The sequence below is a fragment of the Salvelinus sp. IW2-2015 genome, linkage group LG36 (genome assembly GCF_002910315.2).
Source record: "Salvelinus sp. IW2-2015 linkage group LG36, ASM291031v2, whole genome shotgun sequence".
NCBI classification, from domain to species: Eukaryota; Metazoa; Chordata; class Actinopteri; order Salmoniformes; family Salmonidae; genus Salvelinus; species Salvelinus sp. IW2-2015.
This window is the reverse complement of record NC_036875.1, coordinates 23,431,489-23,455,645: the sequence shown is the minus strand read 5'-3', so window position 1 is coordinate 23,455,645 and position 24,157 is coordinate 23,431,489. Positions and strand designations below refer to the sequence as shown.

The following is a 24,157-nucleotide window of genomic DNA, read 5'->3' as shown; positions in this document are numbered from 1 at the left end:
CTTTCAGTACTAGATTAATTCTCTGATTCTTTGATTGGGAGGACAACATGTCAGTTCATGCTGCAAGAGCTCTGATAGGTTGGAGGACGTTCTCTGGAAGTTGTCATAATTACTGTGTAAGTCTATGGAAGGGGGTGAGAACCATGAGCCTCCTAGGTTTTGTATTGAAGTCAATGTACCCAGAGGAGAACGGAAGCTAGCTGTACTCCGGTTACACCATGGTGCTATCCTACAGAGTGATGTTGAGGCTACTGTAGACCTTCATTGTAAAATAGTGTATTTTAATCAATTATTTGGTGGCGTGAATAGTTTTAACTTTTTAAATGTTCAACAATTTATTTTGTAATGTTTTATGGTTCTCCCCTTCCTCCTCTGAGTAGCTTCCACTGATTTTATTTAAATTTCAGACAAGGCCTTTAAAATAAAAGCCTATTTAAAAAATGAATACTCTCTTAAGTAATCGAATACCTATGTACGTTCAGATATTTGAATATTCAAATAACCGTACCCATCCCTAAATGTAATGATGATCTCTCCTCCCATCCTCACTCAGAGCGGCTGACAGAGGCTCTGCGTATGGGTCAGACGCCCTCCGTCTCTGCTCAGATGTTTCTGACTTTCCGTGTTCTTGTGCTGCGGATCTCCCCCCAGCACCTCACCTCCCTCTGGCCAATCATGGTCACAGAACTGGTGAGGAACAACCCCGCCCTGATGACATCACTTCCTGTCACTGTTGATTTCCTGACATGCATTGTTTTCAGCAGAGTTGTGGCATGTAAAAAATAAAGTGTTTGTTAGTGTTTGTCCAGTCCTGTCTTCTAATGGCGTGTCTCTTCTCTCCGTTTGTCAGATCCGAATATTTGTTCGACTGGAAAAAGCCTTGTTGGACGAAAAAGAGGTGTCAAAGTGAGTCAGTCTACCCATCCATTATTTTATCTACATATATAATGTCAATGTATCAGGCAGTATCTCATGTGAATATCTTGACTATGTTTCATTCAGACTTATTGTGTTGTCTCTTGCTTTTTCTCTGTTCTCCTTCTACTCTGTCTTTCTCTGTCAGGTTGACTAAAGTTGTACGTGGAGCCATGGGGAACGGGCCATTGGCTTTCCCCCAGCCAGAGTTGGACATGTACCTGTCTGCATGCAAGTTCCTGGACACCGCCCTGGCCTTCCCCCCAGAGAAGATGCCCCTCTTTCAGATGTAAGAGCCTCATCGGCTTAGTATCTGCTTCGCATCTATGTAGGGTGTGCTTAGAATGATTACAATTGCATTCCATTCTCTCTGCTCTTGTGTGTGTGTCTGGTGTGTGCATGTGTGTCTAGGTATCGCTGGGCCTTTGTTCCAGAAGTGGATATGAGCTGCTACAGTGGCCCAGAGAATAGTCTCCTGGAGGGAGAGCAGGAGTGCAAACCCCATATTGTCAAAGTACTAGAGGCACTACACCAACGCTACGGAGTAAGGGAACACCCTACCTTGCACTATGCACACTCACACACACACAGTCTTATACGACTAACCTTGTGGGGACACATAATTCAGTACCATTCAAAATCCTATTTTCCCTAACCTTAACCAGTGCTCTTACCTTAACCCCAACCTCCTAGCTCCTAACCCTAAACCTAATTCTAACCTTAACCCCCTAGAAATAGCATTTGACCTTGTGGGGACCAACAAAATGTTTGTTTGTTAATTTACTATTCTTGTGGGGACTTCTGATCCCCACAAGTATAGTTAAACATGTCCACAGACACTCTCACACAAAACTCACACACACATGCATATCGACAACGCAAACACATATACACACAGATACCAACACAACACAAACGCACATACACACGCGCACACACACACACACACACACTTTTGCACTCATCATATGCTGCTGCTACTCTATTCTTTATTTGACTCTTCTTTATTTGACCCCAGTCAACTCTTAATTGCTGTTATTGTGAAGTGGAAATGTCTAGGAGCAACAACAGCTCAGCCGCAAAGTGGTAGGCCACACAAGCTCACAGAATGGGACTGCCGGGTGCTAAAGCGCGTAAAAATAGTTTTTCCCTCAGTTGCAGCACTCACTACCGACTTCCAAACTGTGTCTGGAAGCAACGAGCAGGTGTCAACATACTTTTGGTCATGTAGTGTACCTCTCACCTCTGCACATTGATCTGGTTCTGGTACTCACTGGATATACCTCCATTCTTGTGTATTTTATTCCTCATGTGTTACTATTTTATTATTTATTATTATTTCTTAACTATGCATCGTTGGGAAGGGTTTGTAAGCAAGCATTTCATGGATAAGTCTACACCCATTGTATTCGGCGCATGTGACAAATAAATTTTGATTTGAACACACACACCGTTATCGAGCAAAATAACACGTCCTTATATACACCATGATAACGAGCTGACTCAATCATGCGTGTATTGTATAACATGTATTTTCATTCCAGATGCTGAACGGGCTGAGCGAGGAGTCATCTACGGAGCGTCTGGAGTTCCCCCTCCTCACCCGTCGCTTTCTCACCTCCATCATCCAGCTTGCTCCCTTCCTCCATACACTCTGCTGTTCCTTCCAGGGCACTTCACCCAGCAGCCCTCCAGATTACCCTGTGACAGACTACCCTGCAGCCAGCGCCGACCAAGTCCTGAAGAGACTGGAGCACATCACTGAGGAAGAGTTCCTAGACTCCATGGAGAGTTAGAACTCCACCAAGGATCTAGATCTTAGAACGTAGAGGAAATGAGAACTGGAACCATAGAAATGGAATGTGTAGAATGGGCACAACCACTGAAAGCAATGTTGTATTGTAGGCATATACCAGCTAAATTGTCATCTTTTGGGATGTTCTTTTGAATTTTGAATTGTTTACGTTACCTGGTTGAGATTTAACACATCTATATAGGATATTCTACATTTGAGATACTCGAAAATAATCTAGAATTAACTGACACCAACTGGAATGGCAGTTGGGGCGGCAGGTAGCCTAGTGGTTAGAGCGTTGGACTAGTAACCGAAAGGTTGCAAGATCGAATCACCGAGCTGACAAGGTAAAAATCTGTCGCTCTGCCCCTGAACAAGGCAGTTAAACCACTGTTCCTAGGCCGTCATTGAAAATAAGAATTTGTTCTTAACTGACTTGCCTAGTTAAATAAAGGTGAAATACATTTTAAAAATTAGGCTCTCTCTGAGTACAAGTCTGAATGTGCTGACTTAAAATAAGAGTAGTACTGATACTAGCTAGCTTTTAGAGGTGACACTGGTCATAAAAGAAGCACCACTGTAACCACTGTAACAAAGAGAGAGACCGCAGTACTGACTACTAATTGCTCTACAAAGCTCTCCATAAACCTGCTCCCTCCTATTAGCATATGTTGTAATATATTCCAATGAGACAGGAGTAGATGAGTATACCTGCTGGTCAGTGACTATGGGACCTCTAAGGCTTTTAATAGAGGATGGTTGATTTTTTTTATGTTTAAAAAGCTCTGCTTGTCATCAATCATGTCACAGTTTTATTTGTGGGTAAATTCTTTAATTGGATTTGTGTGCATAGTAATACCTCTAGATATCTAATATAAGTTAAATAACGTGTGGTATTTGTTCATTGGGAGTCTGTCTATTTTTAGGTGTTTTGTGGAATGTTTGGACATATGGTGCTTTCAAAGCAACTCAGAATCTCTGAAATTTGACTTGGAAACTAGTTGTAGAATGATGAGGCCCAAGTTTCTAGAATCAACCAATAGGAAGCTCTATGCAAACAAATGTAAATTAACTCAGAGGTTCAGTTTACCACTTGTCATGAATACACCATTACCACTCAACACAATTTTATTCTTCAAATGTGAATGCTTAACTAAACTATGTAAATGTTTGACCTCCTGAAAATGATTACTTGTTAATATCCGAATTAATATATCATGGTCTGCAAATAAAAACATTTAAAAATGGCCACCAGACTATTTACATTGATACCACCCCTTTGATTTTACACCACTGCTACTCACTGTTTATTATCTATGTATAGTCACTTTACCCCTACTTACAAGTACAAACTACCTCAACTAACCTGTATCCCCTAACACGGATAACTCTGGGCCAATTGTGTGCCGACCTATGGGATTCCCAATCACAGCCGGTTGATACAGCCCAGGATCGAACCCCGGTCTGTAGTGATGCCTCTAGCACTACGATGCAATGCCTTAGACTGCTGCGCCACTCAGGATCCCAATAGCATAATGTATGCAGGTTTTATAACTGTTTATCAAAGCCAATTCTTCATTTGGCCGCCTTTCCTTTCAGTTCTCTGCTGCCAATGACTGGAACGAACTGCAAAAATCACTGAAGCTGGAGACTCATATCTCCCTCACTAGCTTTAAGCACCAGCTGCCAGAGCAGCTCACAGATCACTGGACTTGTACATAGCCCATCTGTAAATAGCCCATCCAACTACTTCATCCCCATACTGTATTTATTTATGTTACGGATACAGGTATTCTGTATGTATCCTGTGTGTATTTCTTTTCTCTCCTTCTCCCCTACTCACAGGTGACAATCATCATTCCCCAATCAGTCATCAATCAGTCGCTAATCAGAAGACACCTGCTCCTTTTCTCCTACCCAATCACAGTCCCTTTCCCTTGGGTTAAAAACCCTGTCAGTTGTTTTCTCTAGAGCTCGATCTCTTTGTGTAGCAATCTCTCTGTAAATGCCATATGTTTGTAGATCTCTTGTGTGGTTTAGGATACATGTCACTTTGTCCCCACCTGTGAGTATTGTTTTTGGTTATGGTGTTTGATGGTGGGAATAGGGGGTAACCAGACAGGTCACCCATGGGCATACACTACCCGTAGGTAAACTTTGTTAAATACACTAGTTAGAACTGGGTGGACCACCCACTGTATTTTTGGTTAGTTAGTTGTTTAAATATGCTAATCTAGCTTAGGGGTGTTTTTGGATTCTTATTCTTTCTTTCCTTGGGTCCAGCTCAGCCCCTTTTATAAAATAGTAATCTAGGGAGGCAGGTGTTTGTTCTGGGTCAATACCAGCGTCTCTCTTTTAAATTAAAATCAATTGGTTCATGAATAAACAGAAATTAAGTTATTCTTTAACACTCCAAAGAGTTCAGTTTGATTCACCCTGTTACACCCACCAAATGGAGAAAACGTACCTCAAAGTCTGTTCCAGAACATCTTGGGGAAACATGTAGTTCAGTACAAACTGTTCTGCAACATAGCAGTTGTTCCATCGAACTGAAAGCACCCCTGACTTGTCCCACAAGCTGACCTCTACTAAAGAAATGACCTAGATAATAGCATTTTAGTCAGTTAAATACAACAAAACATTATTTATAAAAAGCAATAATGTTTTTTTAACACTTTTTTTGTTTACATTCATGATAACCATAAACTAAAAGTACAGTTGATGGAGCTTGTGTGAATTGGCATTTTTCAACGTGTTCAAAGAAAGTGAATACATTTAACTGGTAATTACCACCTTCCCACTTGGCTATAAATGCAGCATTATTATTCAAAACACCCGCTCGGCCCAGCTGGATGGTGCCCCACCGCTAGGCTTGTGCATGTATACATTTAACTGGTAATACCACCTTCCCACTTGGTTCTGAACGCAGCATTATTATTCAACACACCCGCTAGGCCCAGCTGGGTGGTTCCCTCGCGCTAGACTTGTGCATGTTGTCCCTTCTGCATTTCGGAGAAGATGGCGTCGCAGAGAGGAGTCCCTATAAGTAAGGTAGGCGTTAACATGATATTTTACTTTTACAGTATCTAGCCACAACCTGTTGACATTGTGCTATGTAGAAGTAAATTATGTGCAATTGCTTCTGATTATAGTGATTAAACTAATCATCGAAATCATAGCACGTTTTTGGTCTCGATCAGTAGTTTTTACCTGATAAAGTAGAATCCTGTTGAAAAAGTATGTTAAGTACCGTTTATATTCCTAAAACATATAGAAGATTATACTGTTGCTGTTTCCTAATCATGGCTTTTTTATTTATGGCCCACTGTCCAAGCGCCGGTTTTAAATGTTCAAATTAATAATTAATATGCTGAAATAAGTTGTGATATTTTGAATACGTAAAAGTTACTGCCTACACACACGTATCACACTTGTGTTTAGAATATTTGTATTTGGCAAATTCGTAGCCTACCTTCTAACCTGCACACGCAGCAATATTTACCAAGCGGTCACTCAAGGCTGGAATTGATCGCTTGTTCTACTGTAATCAATAGTGCGCGCAAATATACCAGTCACGTCGATATTGTGTTTAAATCAATAGAACTGGGACAATAACCGCTGGGACATGTACGGTTTGCACACATTTTACAGACGAACTCAAAGAACTTTGGTATAGGCTACTACTTATGCCTGTCAAGCGATGACAACCTGTCGTAGCCATGTATCACTTATATTTCTGTGAGAACATTATTTCGATAGATGGCCAGGAAAAAACACGTTTTTTTTACTGGATAATTTAAACAAATCACCACCTCCATAATGGTTTCTAGATAGCGACAGGGGTTGGCTTTCATATCAATGATAAACCCTTAAGTCCATGACTTAATGTGAGCCCAGGACTTTTAAGGGAGTATCGCCCGACTTTTTTTTTCTAGTCACGGTGGTCTGAAAATGGCAGCTCCATTTCCAATGCCGCATTCAAAACAACTGGGAACTCTGAACTGGGAAATTTCCGACTTCCGAATTCAGTGCGTTCAAGACAACTGGGAAGTCTGGGGGAAAAAACGAGTTCCGACTGGGGAAAAAATCGAAAACTCTGAATTCCAATTCGGGAACACTCTTTCTACAACTCCGWCTTTCCGAACTGAAGATCACTGACATGATTCGACCTCGTTTTTTTCCGAGTTCCCAGTTGTCTTGAAAGCACTGTTGGTTAAGGGCTTGTAAGTAAGCATTTCACAGTAAGGTCTACACTTGTTGTATTAAAGTTTGATTTGATCACCAATCTGAGTTAAAGGGGATGTGTATTTCCTTTAATTCGTGTGTGGTGAAAACGTTCATCTGTGTAATGTAGTAACACGTTCTGTCTACTATAGGGAAATGAGCGTAATATAGAATAATCAAATGTTATTGGTCACATACACATGTTGTAGCTCCAACACTCACTTCTCCAAATCAAAGCGCCAGATTTGTTCCCACTACTAGACAGTTCAGAGGCAAAGTCAAAATTGATGAATACAAAATGTTCCTTTTTGGTCTTAATTCAAGGTAAAGGTTAGTATTGTGGTTAATGTTAGGGTTAGGTTTAAAATTGGATTTTAAGAGAGAAATTGTAGAAATAGGCAGTATTTAGTTTTGCCGCTTGCCCAGATAGTGAGAAACCTCCAGATTGGCGACGCATCCAGCTACAGATTATGCATGCTGACGCTGCTTGGTCTGCGAACCTCTAAGTGCATGCAGGTGCTTCTCAGATGGTATGTGCACACGCAACCTGTAGATGTTTGTTGGTTGTGTGTATTGCGTGAGTCGGTAGCTTTGTTCCAAGGCACCAGTCGGTGTACTAGCTCTGGTCCGGGGCGTTATGCTAACCACTGTTGCTTGTGCAGCTAGCTAGTACACACTACTTAGCTAGCTAGTACACACTACTTAGCTAGCTAGTACACACTACTTAGCTAGCTAGTACACACTACTTAGCTAGCTAGTACACACTAGATAGGTAGTAGGCCTACAACACTAGCTATAGTACCTAGCTTCTAATGCTACAAGTAATTTCACCACCAGTGCGGGTTGGTGGCGGTAAAACATCATCCTTTCTGGCATCATTAGACCTATCTGAGCTGGTATGTCTCACAGTCTGTGTCCTGAGAAAGTATCTGCTGGAGCCAGACCCTATTGCCAGATTGCCTTAAACCAATGACTGAATGGACAAAGCCATCATCACTTGACACCATTCATTTCTATGTGAGGACTCAGACTGCAAGTGGGTTCATCACCACCTTCAACTGTATCCCAATTTTTGTTCATTATGCACCCATTAAAACTTTACACACAATGACTGTTCTGTTGTACTAGCAAATGGGTGACAATATACATTGTTCTGTTTACTCTATAACTAGACCAGATCCAGTTGACAAATGCATATAGGCCAATGAACAGGTTAAATGTAGTGAAATACAGGGGATTCTATTCATCTGGCCGGGTAGGCGTAGTTTGCACCGGGTGAAAAGTGATTGTATTCATTTTGGAACCGGGCTGCCATGCAGGGCTGAGCCGGATGCCCCGTTCTGGCCTACTGCGAAATCAGCTCAAAACAAAAGTGACGTAGGTTAAGTTAAGCACATGGAGTAATGAGTAGGATTAAGGATTTTTCACATGCAAAAGTGATTGCTTTTGATAACTCTTTATCTAGTTTGAAAATTCAAATCTATTCTATGGAAAAGAGATGTTTCTGAACGATGGATCAACCACCCAACTTTGGAGTAGTTAGGTATATTTCCCTGCTTGAAAGGAGCTAGCTAGTAGTTCATGCAGACTTCTAATAATTGTGCTCAGCTAAAACTACACAGAGACATAAAAATGGTATAATTTAGTTTGTGTGACTTTGGGTAAGTAGGAAAAATGGCTTAATTGACGATCCAAAGTATCCCTTTTAGTAGACCGGAACTGTGACCATTTTTTCCAATGGTAAACGGCCAGTGTAAGACATCTTCTATTATCCACCATCTTTGAATGCATTTGAAGCCAAGGGAGTCGGCAATGATGGCGTCTCATGGAGAGACAGGTCGCGTTCCTCTGCCCAGGAGTTGCTGACATGCCAGATCTAAACAATGCCTGGATAGGTATTTTGTGTCAGCTAACCACATATGCTATAGCAATCTGGTACCCGACGGCACAGTCTGATGTGGCACACAACCATTGGTTGATGCATGTAATGTCTTAGTGTAACTGGTGTGAAATTCCTAGCTAGTTAGCGGTGGGCACTAGTAGTATTTCAATCAGTGACGTCACTCACCCTGAGACCTTGAAGTGGTTGTTTCCCTTACTCTGCAAGGGCCACAGCTTTTGTGGAGCGATAGGTAATGATGTTTTGTCGGAGGCAGTTGTGTTCCGAGAGTCTGTGGTACGAACCCAGGTTGGGGTGATGAGAGGGACGGAAGCAAGACTGTTACATTGATGTTGTTGACTCGGATTACTGGTTGTTGCAGAGAACTAGGAGGTTAAAAGGGGGGGGCGTAACCAGTGTGAAATGGCTAGCTAGTTAGCAGTGCATGCTAGTAGCATTTCAATCAGTGAATTCACTGGCTCTGAGACCTTGAAGTTGTTTCCTTTCCTCTAAAGCTTTTGTGGAGTAATATTGATTTAAGGACATCTAGTGTAATAGAAATTTTATTTGTCACATACACATGGTTAGCAGATGTTAATGCGAGTGTAGCGAAATGCTTGTGCTTCTAGTTCCGACAATGCAATAATAACCAACGAGTAATCTAACCTAACAATTTCACAACTACTACCTTCTACACACAAGTGTAAAGGGATAAAGAATATGTACATAAAGATATATGAATGAGTGATGGTACGGCACAGGCAAGATGCAGTAGATGGTATAGAGTACAGTATATACATATGAGATGAGTAATGTAGGGTATATAAACAGTGGCATAGTTTAAAGTGGCTAGTGATACATGTATTACATAAAGATGCAGTAGATGAGAGTACAGTATATACATATGAGATGAGTAATGTAGGGTATGTAAACATATTAAGTGGCATTGTTTAAAGTGGCTAGTGATACATTTTTACATACATTTCCCTAATAATAGATGCAACTATTGGTACGATGATTGTATTTGATTTATAGATTTTTACACAAAGATTGGCCACGAATATTGGCAGTGTATCTTTCGTATTTCCAAAACCGTATCGCAAGCGTATTAGTAGAGCGTTTGGGAAGTGTCTGGGCATTTGCGTCTGAGGGCATGTAGGAACATGGAATGACCCAATGTAATGCAGTTGGAGTCATGATTGGCACACCCCCATCAGAGAGCGAGACACAGCTGCATGTGAGCTCTCACATTTTTCAACATGTTTTTTACAAAAGGATAGATTTGAAGTTAGATAAACTAGATTTTTCGGCAGGTACATGTGCAGGATGCTACCCTCTACAGCACATATGTCAGAGTCAAGGCCCGCGGGCCACATCCGGCCCGCGAGAAGGTTTTTTACGGCCCCTGGGATGATCTTGATTTATTATTAGAACCGGCCCGCAGACCGCAGCAAGCCGGCAGCCCGCAGATCTTTTACACGCACCAATACTACATTTCCCACAATGCAACGGTGACGCACCGAGCAGTAGGCTGCTTCATTTCAATATTTATTGGCACAGCAGTCGTCAGCATCACAGTAAAATTAACTTTCAGATACCCATCAAAAATGGCAAAACGGAAGGTGGACACTGAGAACCGGGGGTTTCAAACAAGGTGGGAGTCGGAGTATATGTTCACGGAGGTAGCTGGAAAACCTTGTGTCTTCTGTGTGGAGAAATGTGGGCGGTACTGAAAGAGTATAATCTGAGACGACATTATGAAACGAAACACGCGGACAAAAACAAGAATATGGACATGGAACAAGGCTACAAAGGCAGAGGAATTAAAACGAGGCCTCAAATCTCGACAGGCTCTGTTCAAAAAGCCAAATCACAAGGCCAGGCTGCTGTCAAGGCCAGTTTTATTTTGGCAGAAGAGATCGCTAATCAGCCCGCCATTTACGGAGGGGGATTTCATCAAAAACTGCATGATTAAAGTTTGTGACGAAGTTTGCCCAGAAAAAAGGCAACTCTTTTTAAATGTGAGTCTGAGCAGAAACACCATTGCCGAGAGAGTAGACCAGTTGTCCATCAATCTAAAAGAGCAGCTTGTGAAAAAGGGAAAAGATTTCATTGCATATTCCTTGGCTGTGGATGAGAGCACCGACATTTCTGACATTGCCCAGTTGTCAATTTATCCGCGGAGTGGACTCCAGCCTAAGCGTGACAGAGGAGTTTTTGGCTTTACGTCCTATGCATGGACAACTACGGGGCATGATTTGTATGGAGAGTGTCAAGATGTGTAAATGAGATGGAGCTGCCTTGGGAAAAACTCGTGGGTTTGACAACCGACGGAGCACCTGCGATGTGTGGACACAGGAGCGGACTGGTGCGAAGATACGGGAAAAGATGCAAGAGGAAAACGCGACAGGTGAGCTGACAGCTTATCATTGTATCATACACCAGGAAGCGTTGTGCGGTAAAGCCTTGAAAATGGAGCATGTAATGAGCATCATCACGCGCACAGTTAACTTTATCAGAGCCAAAGGTTGAATCACCGCCAGTTCAAGGCATTTCTGACGAGTTAGAAACGGAGCAATGGTGATTTGCCTTATCACACAGGAGGTGTTCGATGGAATGTTTCAGAAGTCTGTCATAAGGATTTCTGTGTAGTAGCTGTCTTGGACAGCAAAGGAAAAGACACAACACAACTCCGAGACGAAATGTTTCTGTGTGAAATGCTTTTCTGTGTGACATTACGAGTCATCTGAATGCAATGAACTTGCAGCTGCAGGGTCGGGATCATGTCATCTCTGATATGTACAGTACAGTGAAGGCATTTAAAACCAAACTGACTCTGTGGGAGACGCAGATGCGAAAGAAAATTTGAGCCACTTTCCAGCTGCCAGACATGAAAGAGAAGCTCTCTACCAGTGCGTTCCGAGCGCAAGTTGGCTGATAAAATAGGTATGCTTGCCGCTGACTTTCGACGCCGATTTGCTGACTTTGAAGCACAAAAAAGCAGGTTGGAACTGCTCGGTAACCCATTTGCTGTTGACGTGGAAAGCTCACCACCAAACCTCCAAATGGAGTTGATTGACCTCCAATGCAATGATGCACTGAGGCAAAATATGCGGCAGTGGGTGCTGCGGAGTTCGCCCGTTTCCTCCCCGACACAATGCCCAGCTGCGCATCCAGGCTGCTCAAACGTTGTCTATGTTTGGCAGCACATACCTGTGTGAACAACTGTTTTCTTTGATGAACCTGAACAAAACATCACACAGAAGTCGACTTACTGCTGAACACCTCCACTCAATTCTGAGGATTTCCTCAGCTCAGAGCCTTACCCCGAACATTGATGAACTTGTGGAAAAGATGGGACACCACCAAGTATCACCCTCAACCTCAAACAAGTGAACATTACTGTGGCAATCACATATTTAGAGTTTTTACTCAGTTCAAGTTTAAAAGTTAAAGTTTAATATTTGTTTTCACTGCATGTTTACTTCTCCTTAAACAAAGTGTTGTTTTTGATTAATAGATTTTTTGCACTTTATTTTATTGTATTTCAATCCAATTATATTTTAAAAATATTTCAGTTGAGTGGATGATAGAAAATTGCTATATATTGTTTTTTTCTTTGAAGTAAATTATAGCCCACTTTTGCTAAATAGAAAATATAGGCTACTGATGGTGCCTTGAATACCGGTTTTCTTTCATTTAATGTTCATGTTATGGGGATTTTTATATAAAGGAAATTTGTCTTTTGTGTCTGTTGAAAATTAAAGATTACTGACAGAGCCATAAGAAAATATTGCTTTATTTATCTGATCATATTGGAATATATTTGTTAGGTTTTCAGTAGGTTCAATTAGGTTCACTAGACTATATGCGTCATTTAAAWWWTTTTCAATGAACATTCGAACAGTCCGGCCCTCGGCTTGTAGCTAAATTTTTTATTTGGCCCTCCGTCCATTTGACTTTGACACCCCTGCTCTACAGCATGTCCTTCACTCCAGATCAAAACTGAATGCTGAGTTAAGGCTCCCAGGCTTGCAAGGACAGACCAGATACAAATCCAATTAGCACTAAGGTGTGAAGTAAATGGTGTTGAGGCCTTTGGGCCCAACAGGAGGAGTCTTTGAAGCGTCCTCTGAAGCCCCCTCCTACTGTTCAAAGACCATTCACTGGCATTTTCTACAAGAAATCTGCCTCCAGAAATTAAAGCTTCTCCCAAGTGGGTGGACACCTACTCCCGCTGCTTGGATTCCACTTGGAGATCTGTTCACCGTCTGCCCTGGCCTGTCTCCCCGTCTGGTACAGGTACCCCCACCACACTCAGCCCTCTCTCCTGAGCTATCGCTCGCTTCCAGCACTCACACACTTTTGGGGCGAGTGACTCTGAACTTACAATGGCTAGCCACAAGTTGTTATATATATATTTTTTAATTAGTTTACACTGACATTTGGCCTCCCATCCTAACCACCTCTTGCCAGCTTTGGATTCATGTTACCTGATGAAATTGCTATACAATATGATCTTGTTGCCATCTGATGCACATTCAGATATCATACGTTACGTACGCCTCTAGGAAGAGGGAACGCAACACCCTGCTACAACTCAACTCCCCGTGGAGTGAAAGAGGTATGGCACTGTAGGTGCGAGTAAGGATGACAAAGGCAGAGATTGGTACCGTTTACAGGGAATTTATTCCGTCACACGGTACATTTGGGGAAAAGGGGCTGAACGGAACCAAAGCAAAGAAAGTAAATGTCAAAGGCAAAGCCCCCTCTACCTTAAATGCCTACTCACCTAACTTAGCACCACCTGGTGCGCTAACCAAAATAAAGGGGGTGGTCCACCCAGGTCTTACCTAGTATGTGTAGACAGTAAATACTACTGGTTATGTATGCCCGCAGGCCTCTTGCCTAAGCACTCCATATGTCCCTTCCCCCCTGGGAACAAATGAAACAGAATACAAACAATTACTATAATCAAAAACAGTCCCTTTGTCATAGATATACCTTAGCAGGACCGACTATAAAATACTGCCAACAAATTATACTTCTGCGCAACAACCAACACAGGATATAATAATCAGTGCTCTGTCAGCAACATAGGACATACCAATCAGCTCTAGTCTCTCAGCAACAACCAACACAGGACATAGTAATAATCTCTCTCTAACAAAGGAACACTGACTTTTTCTAGCTGGAGAAGGAGTCTGTAATGGGATACAGCTGTATCCTCTGACGAGAGGGCGGGGCCAGCTCCAATTAGCAATGGGGCCAACCAATCAGCTGCTTGGGGGAATTTCAGGAAGCCATCCTGAAAAACACACATACAAACAAAACCACAACAAAGAAACTGGGGAACGTAACATACGTCAGCAATGCAGAGCTCTCCCTGTCCTATGGCATGCCTTGATTGTGTTACTGTTGATGATATCTGGAAATGTGTATGTACACCCTGGCCCATCTACTGTTGCTAGCCCCAATTCTGACTTGTGCTCTGATATCTGATTCACTGATTTCTGCCCTCATAAAAGCCTGGGTTTTCTGCACGTTAACACTAGAAGCTTATTACCTAAAATGGATCAAATGAAAGTGTGGGTTCACAGCTCCAATCCAGATGTGTTGGTCATTACTGAGACATGGTTAAGGAAGACTGTTTTGAACACTGATGTTAACCTTTCTGGTTATAACCTTTTTCGGCAAGACGGATCTTCCAAAGGTGGGGGAGTGGCATTCTTTACCAAGGATCAACTTCAGTGCTCGGTTGTCTCCACCAAGTCTGTCCCAAAACAATTTGATTTTCTGGTTTTAAGCATTAAACTTTCAAATAGCTCTTTGTTGACTGTTGCTGGGTGCTATTGTTCTCCATCAGCACCGGCCTGTACCCTACCTGCCCTAAGCTCTCTCCTGGCCCCTTACACTAACTCTGAATTTGTCCTGCTAGGTGACCTAAACTTGGACATGCTTAAACCACCTGACCAAGTCCTAAAGCAATGGGACTCCCTAAATCTTTCTCAGATTATTACCAATCCCACAGGGTTTGACTCCAAACACCCAGAAAAGGCTACTCTCCTCGATGTTATCCTCACAAATAATCCTGATAGGTATCAGTCTGGTGTTTTCTGTAATGACCTTAGCGATCACTATTCACCGGCTAAGGAGTATTGGTGTCTCTCTCTGAGGGGTCTTTGGGCTGGTTTGCTAACTACCTCTCTCAAAGAGTGCAGTGTATAAAGTCAGAACATCTGCTGTCTCAGCCACTGCCTGTCACCAAGGGAGTACCCCAAGGCTCGATCGTAGGACCCACGCTCTTCTCAGTTTACATCAACAACATAGCTCAGGCAGTAGGAAGCTCTCATCCATTTATATGCAGATGATACTCAGCTGGCCTCTCCCCGGATTTTGTGTTAAATGCTCTACAACAAAGCTTTCTTAGTGTCCAACAAGCTTTCTCTACCCTTAACCTTGTTCCGAACACCTCCAAAACAAAGGTTATGTGGTTTGGTAAGAAGAATGCCTCTCTCCCCACAGGTGTGATTACTAGCTCTGAGGGTTTAGAGCTTGAGGTGGTCACCTCATACAAATATTTGGGAGTATGGCTAGATGGTGCCCTGTCCTTCTCTCAGCACATATCAAATCTGCAGGCTAAGGTTAAATATAGACTTGGTTTCCTCTATCGTAATCGCTCCTCTTTCACCCAGCTGCCAAACTAACCCTGATTCCGATGACCATCCTACCCATGCTAGATTACGGAGACATAATTTATAGATCGGCAGGTAAGGGTGCTCTCGAGATGTTCTTCACCATTTGGCCATCAGATTTGCCACCAATGCTCCTTATAGGACACATCACTGCACTCTATATTCCTCTGTAAACTGATCATCTCTGTAGACCCGTTGCAAGACCCACTGGTTGATGCTTATTTATAAAACCCTCTTAGGCCTCACTCCCCTTATCTGAGATATCTACTGCAGTCCTCATCCTCCACATACAACACCCGTTCTGCCAGTCACATTCTGTTAAAGGTCCCCAAAGCACACACATCCCTGGAACGAGCTGCAACAAACACTCAAACTGGACAGTTTTATGTCCGTGTCTCATGGACACTCTTACTGACAGTTGTGGCTGTTTTGTGTGATGTATTGTTGTCTCTACCTTGCCCTTTCTGCTGTTGTCTGTTCCCAATATTGTTTGTACCATGTTTTGTGCTGCTACCATGTTGTTCTGTTGTGTTGCTACCATGCTGTGTTATCATGTGTTGCTGCCTTGCTATGTTGTTGTCTTAGGTCTCTCTTTATGTAATGTTGTCTCTATTGTTGTGATGTGTGTTTTGTCCTATATTTATTTATTTATTTATTTATATTGTATACATTTTTTATCCCAGGCCCCCGTCCCCGCAGGAGGCCTTTTGGTAGGCCGTCATTGTAAATAAGAATTTGTTCTCAACTGACTTGCCTAGTTAAATAAAGGTTAAATAAATAATATAATAAAAATAAGGGCAAGAGTAGGCCTAACTTAATCCAGGAGGTGGTAATATGCAAAAAATAAAATCCCATTTCATGTTGTCAGCATTTGTATATTGTAACTCTAATCCTCTGCCCCTTCCTTTACAGCTATGTCCAAAGTTCCTCCACACAAACTCCACCAGCCACACCTGGCCCTTCAGCGCCATCGCTGAACTAATAGGTGAGTCATCGTCATATTGTCCAATCACAAAACCAGTGTTTTCCAACCTTTTTTAACCCTGATATACATTGATGGGATAAAACATTCTAAGGCACACCTAAAATGTCCCTATTAGTTTATTTAGTGGTAATACCCTCCCTGCAAACAATAATGAGTCGTTAGGAAATGGTCACCTAAAATCGTCAGGATGTTGTGTCAGGGTCCCCTGGAGGTTTTGTCTATTTCTAGCTTGGTTCCGGGGATGTCTCCAAGGACTTTTTAGGATGTTCTTGGGACGTTGTATCATGGTCCCCTGGTGGATTTGTCCAGTTCCCGGTTGGTCCTGAGTATGTCACCGAGGACGTTCTTGGGATGTTGTGTCATTGTCCCCTGAAGGTCCACCGAATGTTATTTGGACGTTGTCATGGACCCCTGGAGGTTTTTGACTAGTTTCCGGTTTGTCTCAGGGATGTCACCTGATGGTCGCAAAAATGAAATCAATGAGCGAATACTCCGATTAATTGATAACTAAAATAGCAGTGCAGATGGCACTCTTTTGCTAAATGCAGAGATTAATGAATGTGTCCATCAATCTCTCCTTCTCTTATCTCCATCTTTCTCTGTGTTCCTTTATCTCACACTCTTGATTTCCTTCCATATCCTCACTATTCTTAACCCATCACACTATTTCTGTCTTTTTACCTCTACCTGGAGCGATAAAGGCTTAGGATATATTCATATATTTCATCAGCCAGTGTCTCCCATCTACTCAGTACACACACACACACACACACACATTGCCAACCCTCCCACCCCCACCAGTATGGCTTTGGACAGGCCTTTGGATTCAAGCCTACTCCAGACAGAATAATGGAGAGAGGGTGGGCTAGGCAATAACATATAGTAGTACAAAAATTGCAGTAGGGAGGAAATGTGAAAATGAGATGGCTGGATTAATAGAGAGATTGATTTGAAAATAGTTGGGGAGAGTGGGAGACCAGACCACATGTTTGTGTTAGCCTGATGTTACAGTAGTGTCTTGAGGATATAGCATCAGTATACGAGGCTGGGGTTCCGTCCTCCGTGACAGCTGTCCCAGACAGGCTGTTCTAAAGGATAAAACACATTGCACCGAATGACGGTCTGCCTTTCGTTCGCAGTTCGTTCAGCTTTTTGTGATTTCGGGACCAACCCCCGGTAGGCGTCAACATTTGCAGCCGTCTCTAGATGACGAATTGATTTGCAGTCAATATGCAAATGAAGGCTGTCACTTTGTTCAGAGGTATGTACTCTTGGTCTGCAAACGCTACCAGTGTGTCCAAGCCTTAATGGTTCACATTGCACAATCAACAAAGGGGGACATGTTCTATCTATCACACTTTACCATACACCATTTTGAATGTAGAATTTCTGGGGGGGGTCTAAACCCCTCGTGGTGTGGTAATTTTCCACAGCAGTGGCAACACAGCTGGTAAGTGGAGGGCTTGGCGTGGATGTGCCGGCTTGGCCATAGTCTTGTTCTCATTGAAAAGCAATAAGAAGGTGTCATGAGTGGTCTAGTATAGGGTTTTATCATCTACACTATGAAAGGGACTGGTTATTTGCACAGCAACCTACTGTAATAACAATATTCTTTATGTATCAAAGTAATTGTCAGTGTATTATATGTATGCACTAATGCTTACATTCTCTATCTTTCACCAGACAATGCCTATGATCCTGATGTTAACGCCAAGCAGTTCTGGATTGATAAGACCCAGATCAAAGACCAAGACTGCCTCATCTTCATGGACAATGGAAATGGATTGGACTATGAAAAGATGCACAAGATGCTCAGGTATGGACAGTTTTTCAACGACTGCCACTACTTCAGCAGGGTAAATCAGGTTAGATCTAGACAAAAGTCCTGCAGAGACCTCCCTTGGGACCATCACAAGACGTCCTGACAACTGGTATATTGATGAATGTTCTGAGAATGTCCTAAAAACGCTTGACACATCCTCCGTAGTGTCAAGGGAACTTACAGGGAACTTACAGGGAACTAGGAAGTCCCCTAGAGAATGTTCCCCTTAGGACCATTATTTTATGTTTTAAAGGAAATACAGATGTTCAGAGCACGTCCTGAAAACATCCTAAGGGATGTCCCCGGAACAAACCAGGGACAAGTCTTATGCTGTACTATAAGAATGCACGTTTACGATTGATGTACACAAAAATAGCATGTTTCCTTCTTTTTCTCTTTCAGTTTCGGTTACAGTGATAAGAGAGTCATAAATGGCAAATACCCGATTGGTCTCTATGGTAACGGCTTCAAGTCCGGGTCCATGCGTCTGGGGAAAGATGCCATTGTGTTCTCCAAGTCGCAAGACGGAGACACCATGCAAGTAGGCATGCTCTCCCAGAGCTACTTGGCACAGATCAAAGCAGACGAGATCATTGTGCCCATCATCTCCTTCCAATGTGTCCCACACAGCCAGTATAAGTATATCCTTTTATAGAGAGACTATACACATACACATAGTGCCCAAACTGTCATCACCTCCAAACAGGTTGGATTTAGATCCCTCTATAGATGTGCGTGTACAGTGTTATTTTATAGTGCCAACCTTAAATACTGTTAGCTATTTGTCTATCTACATTTTGTGTTGTCCCTGTGTGTTGTCCTTGACTTCCGGTGCACTCTATGTGAATGAGAAGCACAAGGCTAGTCTGCAGGACATCCTGCGCTACTCTATCTTTAATACTGAGAACGAGCTGCTCGAGGAGCTCAAAGCCATCAGCTCCACAGGCTCCTCGGGAACACGCATTATCGTCTGGAACCTGCGCAGGTCAGACACACATGCATTCTCTTCCCTTTCCTTCTCCACATCTATTGGGTTTTGCTATGTGGAATTTTACTTTCAAATGTCACTTCTCCCTCTGCCTCTATGAATGCCCTTGGTTGAATTTTCGGTTTCACTTCTGTTTTCCCCATAATCAAAACCTAAAATTCCACCATTAGGGGTTGACAGAGAGGCCTTTTTTGAAGTGTGGAGTAAGTACAACTGTTGAGTAAGAGTCTATACAGTAAGTGTTTGTTATTGTCCACAGGACGATAACAGGTCCGACAGAATTTGATTTCACGACATTCAGCGACGACATCAAAATCCCATTGGATGTATTGGACCACCAATACAGCACCAGTGAGCAATACAGACAGTCAGAGCTGCTCACAAAACCAGAGAGTTACTACTCACTACGTGTAAGTGATGACTGAGTATACTGATTATAATGTTATTGATTTACCATACAGCATTTTGCACAACAGATCATAACTTGAGTTAGAACTTCTAAGGTTGACTCAAATACAGTGCCTAGTGAGTCTACACACCCCTTGCACAGTCTTCACATTTTGCTGCCGTAAAATTCAATCTGACTGATCTTCACAACCTACTCCAAATTTTCAAAGTGAAAGAAAATTATAGAAACTTTCCCAGATTAACACTATATGCATAACCATGCTAGGAATTGAAAGGGAAAGGTTAGGAGATTATGGGAAAATTATTAGACCAAAGTTGAGGACACACCATTTCACCTGACACAAGACTGAATCCAAACATTGCGCTTTAAACCTAAACTTAGAACGTACACTCTCATCAAAGAGAACTACACCCCTGAACCAAATGTTTGCCTGAACCTAACAAAAATCTAAAGGTCAGTTTGTGCCGATCCGTCACCCTCCCTCTGGCTATAGATATGGGTAGATTTAACAGAGTGCCTGAAGAGGAAAGACTTTGCCTGCTGTGTGATCGAAAACAAAGTCCATTTAGTGTTTTATTGCCCTCTGTATAACGATCTGAGACATGTTTTTAGTTGTTGATAACCCTGAAGGATTCTGGTTACGGGACGAGCAGAGGCTTGAATTTTGTTTTAGACAGGGCGTGTTTGTTAACAATGCCTGGAGGAGAATGAGAAATGTACTGTTTGTGTAGTGTGGCTAGATGGTAGCTGTACTTGCCATGATCATTGTATGCATATAATTTTAAAATATTATTTTGTTCTGTAGTGTCTTGGAAGCCCCTTTGGGCTGGGCACCTGTAGGTTTATGACACTTAAATATCATATCAATACACTGTTAACATTTACTGTACCTTTTGCCGCATTTGTTGAAAACGAAATCAGAAAATACTCTTGATACATTTAGTAACATGATAAGAATATTCCTGGAAAATGTGGGGTAGGTGCAAAACACCCCAAAAAATGGAGGGTTTGAGTGAGAGGACAAAAACAATAGATAAACTTATATATATATATATATATATATATATACACATACATACATACATACATACATACATACATACATACATACATACATACATACATACATACATACATACAGTTGAAGTCAGAAGTTTACATACACCTTAGCCAAATACATTTAAACTCAGTTTTTCACAATTCCTGACATTTAATCTTAGTAAAAATCCCCTGTCTTAGCTGACCTAAGGATCACCACTTTATTTTAAGAATGTGAAATGTCAGAATATTAGTAGAGAATGATTTATTTCAGCTTTTATTTCTTTCATCACATTCCCAGTGGATCAGAAGTTTACATACACTCAGTAAGTATTTTGTAACATTGCCTGTAAATTGTTTAACTTGGGTCCAACGTTTCGGGTAGTCTTCCACAAGCTTCCCACAATAAGTTGGGTGAATTTTGGCCCATTCCTCCTGACAGAGCTTGTGTAACCGAGTCAGGTTTGTAGGCCTCCTTGCTCTCACACGCTTTTCAGTTCTGCCCACAAATGTTCTATGGGATTTAGGTCAATGCTTTGAGATGGCCACTCCAATACCTTGACTTTGTTGTCCTTAAGCCATTTTTCCACAACTTTGGAAGCATGCTTGGGGGTCATTGTCCATTTGGAAGACTCATTAGCGACCAAGCTTTAACTTCCTGACTGATGTCTGGAGATGTTGCTTCAATATCCACATAATTTTCCTTCCTCATGATGTATTTTGTGAAGTGCATCAGTCCCTCCTGCTGCAAAGCACCCCCACAACATGAAAAAAAGTATGATCTTTGTCCCCATGTGCATTTGCAAACCGTAGTCTGGCTTTTTTATGGCGGTTTTGGAGCGGTGGCTTCTTCATTGCTGAGCGGCCTTTCAGGTTATAGATACTTTTGTACCTGTTTCCTCCAGCATATTCACAAGGTCCTTTGCTGTTTTTCTGGGATTGTTTTGCACTTGTCGCACCAAAGTACGTTCATCTCTAGGAGACAGAACGCGTTTCCTTCCTGAGTGGTATGACGGCTGCGTGGTCCCATGGTGTTTATACTTGCGTACTATTGTTTGTACAGATGAACGTGGTACCTTCAGGTGTTTTGGAAATTGCTCCCAAGGATGAACCATACTTGTGGAGGTCTACAGTTTTTTTTCGGAGGTCTTGGCTGATTTCTTTTGATTTTCCCATGATGTCAAGCAAAGAGGCACTGCGTTTGAAGGTAGGCCTTGGAATACATCCACAGGTACACCTCCAATTGACTCAAATTATGTCAATTAGCCTATCAGAAGCTTCTAAAGCCATGACATAATTTTCGGGAATTTTCCAATCTGTTTAAAGGCACAGTCAACTTAGTGTATGTAAACTTCTGACAAACTGGAATTGTGATACAGGGAATTATGAAATAATCTGTCTGTAAACAATTGTTGGAAAAATTATTGTGTCATGCACAAAGTAGATGTCTTAACAAGAAATGTGTGGAGTGGTTGAAAAACGAGTTTTAATGACTCCAACCGAAGTGTATGTAAACTTCCGATTTCAACTGTATGTACTTATACAGTGCAGACCTTGATTTTTTCCACAATTTGTCACGTTACTGCCTTATTCTAAAATTGATTAAATAAATGTTTTCCCTTATCAATCTACAAACAATATCCCATAATTACAAAGCGAAAACAAGTTTAGATTTTTTTTGCAAATGTATTACAAGTCAAAACCAGAAATAACTTATTTACATAAGTATTCAGACCCTTTGCTATGAGACTTGAAATTGAGTTCAGGTGCATCCTGTTTTCATTGTTCATCCTTGAGTTGTTTCTACAACTTCATTGGAGTCCACCTGTGGTAATTCAATTGATTGGACATGATTTGGAAAGGCACACTCCTGTTTAAATAAGGTCCCATAATTGACAGTGCATGTCAGAGCAAAAACCAAGCCATGAGATCAAAGGAATTGTCCGTAGAGCTCCGAGACAGAATTGTGTCGGGGCACAGATCTGGGGAAGGGTACCAAAAAATGTTGGCAGCATTGAAGGTCCCCAAGAACAGTGGCCTCCATCATTCTTGAATGTATGAAGTTTGGAACCACCAAGACTTTTTAGAGCTGGCCACCCGGCCAAACTGAGCAACCAGGGAAGAGGGGCCTTGGTCAGGGAGGTGACCAAGAACCCGATGGTCACTCCGACAGACCTCCAGAGTTGCTCTGTGGAGATGGGAGAACCTTCCAGAAGGACAACCATCTCTGCAGCACTCCAACAATCAGGCCTTTATGGTAGAGTGGCCAGACGGAAGCCACTCCTCAGTAAAATGCACATGACAGCCTGCTTGGAGTTTTCCAAAAGCCACCCAAAGGACTCTCAGACCATGAGAAACAAGATTCTCTGGTCTGATGAAACCCAGATTGAATTATTTGGCCTGAATGCCAAGCATGACGTCTGGAGGAGACCTGGCACCATCCCTACGGTGAAGCATTGTGGTGGCAGCATCATTCTGAGGTGATGTTTTTCAGTGGCAGGGACTTGGAGACTAATCAGGATCGAAGGAAAGATGAACGGAGCAAAGTACAGAGAGATCCTTGATGAAAACCTCCTCCAGGGCCCTCAGGACCTTAGACTGGGGCAAAGGTTCTCCTTCCAACAGGACAACAACCCTAAGCACACAGCCAAAACAACGCAGGAGTGGCTTCGGGACAAGTCTCTAAATGTCCTTAAGTGTCCCAGCCAGAGCCAGGACTTGAACCCGATTTAAACATCTCTGGAGAGACCTGAAAATAGTTATGCAGCGACGCTCCCCATCCAACCTGACAGAGCTTGAGAGGATCTGCAGAGAAGAATGGGATAAACTCCCCAAATACAGGTGTGCCAAGCATGTAGCGTCATACCCAAGAATACTCAAGGCTGTAATCGTGGCCAAAGGTGATTTAACAAAGTACTTAGTAAAGGGTCTGAATACCTATGTAAATGTGATATTTCAGCATTTTATTTTTTATAAAATTTCTAAAATGTCAACCTGTTTTTGCTTTGTCATTATGGTGTATTGTGTGTAGATTGGTGAGGAAAAAATATATTTATTCCATTTTAAAATAAGGCTGTAACGTAACAAAATGTGGAAAAAGTCAAGGGGTCTGAATACTTTCGAATGCACTGTATATGTTGCCCAAAGAGTTGTGCAAGATTGGTAGAATCTTATCTAAAATTGTTCACAGCTTGTAATGGCTGCTAAAGGTGCTTCCACCAAGTATTAACTCTGGGGTGTGAAGATATACACAATCAATTATTCATTTGGAAAATGTTTTATAATTTTTCTTTCACTTTGAAAATGTAGTGTAGGTTGTGTAGATCGGTAGCAAAAAATATCTAATTTAATCCCTTTTTATTTAATTCTAAGGCAGCAAAATGTGAAGACTATGCATGGTGTGTGAA

The 24,157-nt window shown here is 42.0% G+C and overlaps 3 protein-coding genes across 6 annotated transcripts in view; 2 read left to right on the top strand and 1 right to left on the bottom strand.

Moving 5' to 3' along the window:
• Positions 1-3,959, top strand: part of LOC111959256 (protein DOP1B) — a 52,173-nt gene extending 48,214 nt beyond the window's left edge. The window contains exons 31-35 of the mRNA XM_070437627.1: positions 554-690; positions 851-906; positions 1,064-1,204; positions 1,327-1,459; positions 2,460-3,959. Coding sequence (XP_070293728.1) covers positions 554-690; positions 851-906; positions 1,064-1,204; positions 1,327-1,459; positions 2,460-2,711 — 719 coding nt within the window. The 3' untranslated portion in view covers positions 2,712-3,959. The remainder of the gene's footprint in view (positions 1-553; positions 691-850; positions 907-1,063; positions 1,205-1,326; positions 1,460-2,459) is intronic.
• The window catches only part of LOC111959806 (potassium voltage-gated channel subfamily E member 2), a 367,483-nt gene that overhangs the window by 83,464 nt on the left and 259,862 nt on the right, over positions 1-24,157 (bottom strand). The window lies entirely within an intron of this gene.
• LOC111959642 (MORC family CW-type zinc finger protein 3) overlaps positions 5,655-24,157 on the top strand; it is a 30,165-nt gene continuing 11,662 nt past the window's right edge. For 2 of the 4 annotated variants that reach the window (XR_002876705.3, XM_023981365.3), the window contains exons 1-6: positions 5,656-5,761; positions 16,421-16,493; positions 18,177-18,309; positions 18,718-18,956; positions 19,153-19,300; positions 19,563-19,713. Coding sequence is in view for 3 of the 4 variants with exons in the window: in XM_023981365.3 (XP_023837133.1) it covers positions 5,729-5,761; positions 16,421-16,493; positions 18,177-18,309; positions 18,718-18,956; positions 19,153-19,300; positions 19,563-19,713 (777 nt within the window). In the remaining variant the exon portion in view is untranslated. Of the gene's footprint in view, positions 5,762-16,420; positions 16,494-18,176; positions 18,310-18,717; positions 18,957-19,152; positions 19,301-19,562; positions 19,714-24,157 lie in introns of all 4 variants that reach the window. The other 2 variants (XM_070437663.1, XM_070437664.1) reach the window with 2 other exon arrangements.